This window comes from Adelges cooleyi, unplaced genomic scaffold, assembly GCF_023614345.1.
Source record: "Adelges cooleyi isolate 19-005CV unplaced genomic scaffold, UGA_ACOO_1.1 ACOO_flye_CR_arks_rails_tigmint_CR_PRNA_39, whole genome shotgun sequence".
NCBI classification, from domain to species: domain Eukaryota; kingdom Metazoa; phylum Arthropoda; class Insecta; order Hemiptera; family Adelgidae; genus Adelges; species Adelges cooleyi.
The window spans coordinates 420,983-424,541 of NW_026096067.1; the positions used below are offsets into that span (position 1 = coordinate 420,983).

The following is a 3,559-nucleotide window of genomic DNA, read 5'->3' on the forward strand; positions in this document are numbered from 1 at the left end:
TTAAAGTTGAAAAATAATAATATTAAACGACAAACGTGTAAAACTATAATTTTAGGCCATCGAAATTCAATAGCTATTAATATAATCATAGAATATTTTTTTTAATATTTGTAAGAATTTTTTTAAACATATTATCTATTTTATACCTATTAGAGTATTGAATTTTGACCTCACGCCGTTCTTATTGAAAAAATTACAATACAAATATATCGATATATTTGATATGGGTCAAGTTGGCACTGGCACATAATTCTAAGACTATAAAAGTCATATGATACATTTGCTGGATTTTGGGGCCTTTTAAATCTATTTTATAAATAATTTTAGTTTCGATAAGGTAATTAAGCGAAATAAAAATTAAAAACGTTTTTTTTTATTTAACTGAGAAAAATGCAAATATAGTATTTATTAAGTATTTTATTCAGCTTTGATGCGGAGTTGATGTAATACTGTTTTACAAGATGCGTTTTTATAATTTAATTTTTTTGTGTGTGTTTGAGCTAATCATTTTTTTAGTGGGCTGATTTTTTTTATATAAGAAGTCTAATCAGAAATGGGACCAGGGAAGCACTTAGTTGGACCAAAAATAGTTTAGCATATCCCTTTCAAATCGAGAAAAATCAATCAAAATATTACATATTTTTACATTGTAAATTTAAAAAGTTAAAATGTATGAAACGTGCTTCGGATAGGCGCAATCGATAAACGTTGACAATAAATGCGTATATTTTGCACGGGTTAAACAATTTTAAAAGCGAGTGTAGTAAGTATTTCTAAAAAATAACAGTAACAGAGCGCGTGTACTAAAATGACATACAACGCAAATAAAAACGTTTTTCAATATCTGTTGTTCGCAGAAAATTGCACGGCCAATAGTTACAAGCTTGAAACTGTTTCCATTCCTCAAGTTCTATTTCTTATAGAAAGTACCGTGGCAATTCAAAACGATAACTTTTAATAACACAATATTCCCATTACACTACAAAATCGTCATAGGTACTAAATTATCGAATAATTATTCCAAAATTGTTATTACTCGTAAAATAAATAATTAAGCATTTTTGAATCCAAATTTTGTGTGTGAAAATTTAAAAATATGTATTCGAAAAACACCATACTGTATTTTTGCGTCACATTGTACTTTTTGCAATGTCAGAGTAATGAAGTCCATCGTGTAAGTATGACGAGCACTTATTATTTATGACTAATAGAAAATACCAGTAGTCTAGCTAAACTATGTACAAAATGTAATATATTGTTAAAAAAAAATGTATTCAATCTTTTAAGCTTCCTCATTGTCGCTTCGAAGAGTGCTTTAGGTGATATTTTCACTAATAACCAATTATTGATAACAACAATAAAAAAAGGATTTATTATTGTAATAAACATTTTAATAACTTATTCTTATTTTTATAACAATAGCAAAAAATAGAAGATATAGTCAATGAACATTACAAGCAAGGTAGCTTTGGCTACGAAAACTTCATAAGTGTTATTGACGAAGTAAAGAAGGCAACGGGCGCAGCGGTAGAATTCCCCAGTCTCGTTGAAATGGAAATGGCATTAGAAAGTAATAAATAATAGGATAATATAACTAATTGGATAACGACTAATTGTATAGCTGTTGATTCTTACTTGTTTTTAAAACTAAGAAGTCGTAACATGTAAGTTAGATAAAAAATGATGAAATTTAGAACCTTTTTTTTTTTATTTACAACATCATTCTTTCATTACAATAGTTAAAAATAAAAATATTTCGCAACTGTAACACAATATTATTCTGAATTTCTTTTGCAGATTAATCTGCTTAATGTGTTTTAAAAAAAAAAACCTTTTTAAAAATGTTTTCTTTCAGGCCGTACATTTCTAGGCAATGTTTTGCACATTACCCAAGGAAATGATGTTGACGGTGAAATAATGGTAAATAAAAAACTATAATACTATTTTGCTGTTTAGAGTAGTTAGTTTAGGGGTTTTTTCGGGGTTCTTCGTAATATTCAAGCTTTCAATTATTCTATGGAAAAAATAGTTAAATTTATTCTTGTAAATATAACAAGAACTTCAAAATTATTAAAATTCCTGAGATTTTTGTTGTCACATAATAGATGTTACTTATTGTTTAGAAAATTAATCTTATGTTTGTACCGTGTTTGTTATATGGCTAAAAAAGTTTTATTTGTATTCTTATTTTGATAACAATAGGGATTGTTGAGAAAAAAATTCAAATTATGTGAACTAAAACCATATGGCATAAACTTTGACAATTTACGTGACATTATTATCAAAGCAAGACTGGCAAAGCGTGTAGATAATTCCACTGATGTAAAGGGTCAATTGAGAACGGATTTATTCAGTAATAAACAATAGAAAAATATTCAATAAATATGTTGAGAAAAATGTTCAAAAAAACTATTGAAAAGATATTTTAATATTCAAGTCTACAATTAATTGTATAACTGTAAACTATTTAATTTCTTTTGAACTAAGAAGTCATAACTTGGAATTTATAAAATAAATTTAAAAAACAGGGGACCTTTTGTTGGCGGTATACAAAATAATATTAGAATAATGTTAGTTTAATTTTTAAAAAATGTTTATATTTTACTAACAATGTATAGTGTAATTTTACATTATTATTTTCTTATATTACAATAATTTGAAATAAAAATCTTTTGCAAGTGGAACATATTATTGTTCTCAACTTATTTACTGTTTGATTGATCTGATTCGTTTGAATAAAAAATGTATAATATACTTTGTACTTTCAGAATGCGTTGTTCGTGCTTTGAACAAAAATCAAATCATTGGCTTAATCATTAAATATTTAAAATGTTGATTATATTATTAACTGTTATTAAATGAATGCATGTATGTAGTATATTACTTACAAATGTAGTTTTCATTGATTAATAAATCATTTTACTCGTGTATTTCGTTAGTACTTATTTTATGATCTCAAGTATGGATATGTTTTAATGTATGTTTTTCATGGAAAATTTTCAAACACTGTAAGTTGACTGTAATTGATTATTGCAAAATAGCCGGTCATTTGATAGCTCAATAGTTGATAAAAAGTATTGCTTGCACTTTACTGTTTAATACAACAAAAAAAAGGATAATAATACTCATAGTATAAATGGACAACGCCCGTTTATGGTAATGACGCTCCAATTTTTAAATTCATATTAGTTTTATATCAGAGAAATCTAAAACTGCATATAATGGTTTATTCACGATTGATATACAATATAGTTGCTATATCTAAAGAATATTTAATCCAATAGATAACTATTAAAATATATAAATAATTTACATTTGTATATTTTATTTATGCAGATTATAAAATTTGAACTGACCACTGAAAAGTACATAATATTATAAATAATAAAATTAATATTCTTATCATACAAAAGTAAACAGTGTTATAACTAACTTCGGAAGTCAACGGTCAATCAGCATTACATACACAGTCTAGGCTCTGGAGTACTACTACAATTATGTATGGATTATAAAAAAAAAAATTGGGGAAAAAACTTATGCCAGACACTAAAGAAGTAGA

General features: G+C 25.9%; 1 protein-coding gene across 1 annotated transcript; it reads left to right on the forward strand.

The window, feature by feature from the left end:
* The first annotated feature begins 1,096 nt into the window (after positions 1 to 1,096).
* On the forward strand, positions 1,097 to 3,064 carry LOC126841524 (uncharacterized). Its single transcript, XM_050578066.1, has 6 exons — positions 1,097 to 1,174; positions 1,423 to 1,570; positions 1,856 to 1,920; positions 2,203 to 2,353; positions 2,769 to 2,807; positions 3,042 to 3,064. The coding sequence occupies exons 1-6, from the start codon at positions 1,097 to 1,099 to the stop codon at positions 3,062 to 3,064; spliced, it is 504 nt and encodes a 167-aa protein (XP_050434023.1).
* Positions 3,065 to 3,559: the final 495 nt, after the last annotated feature.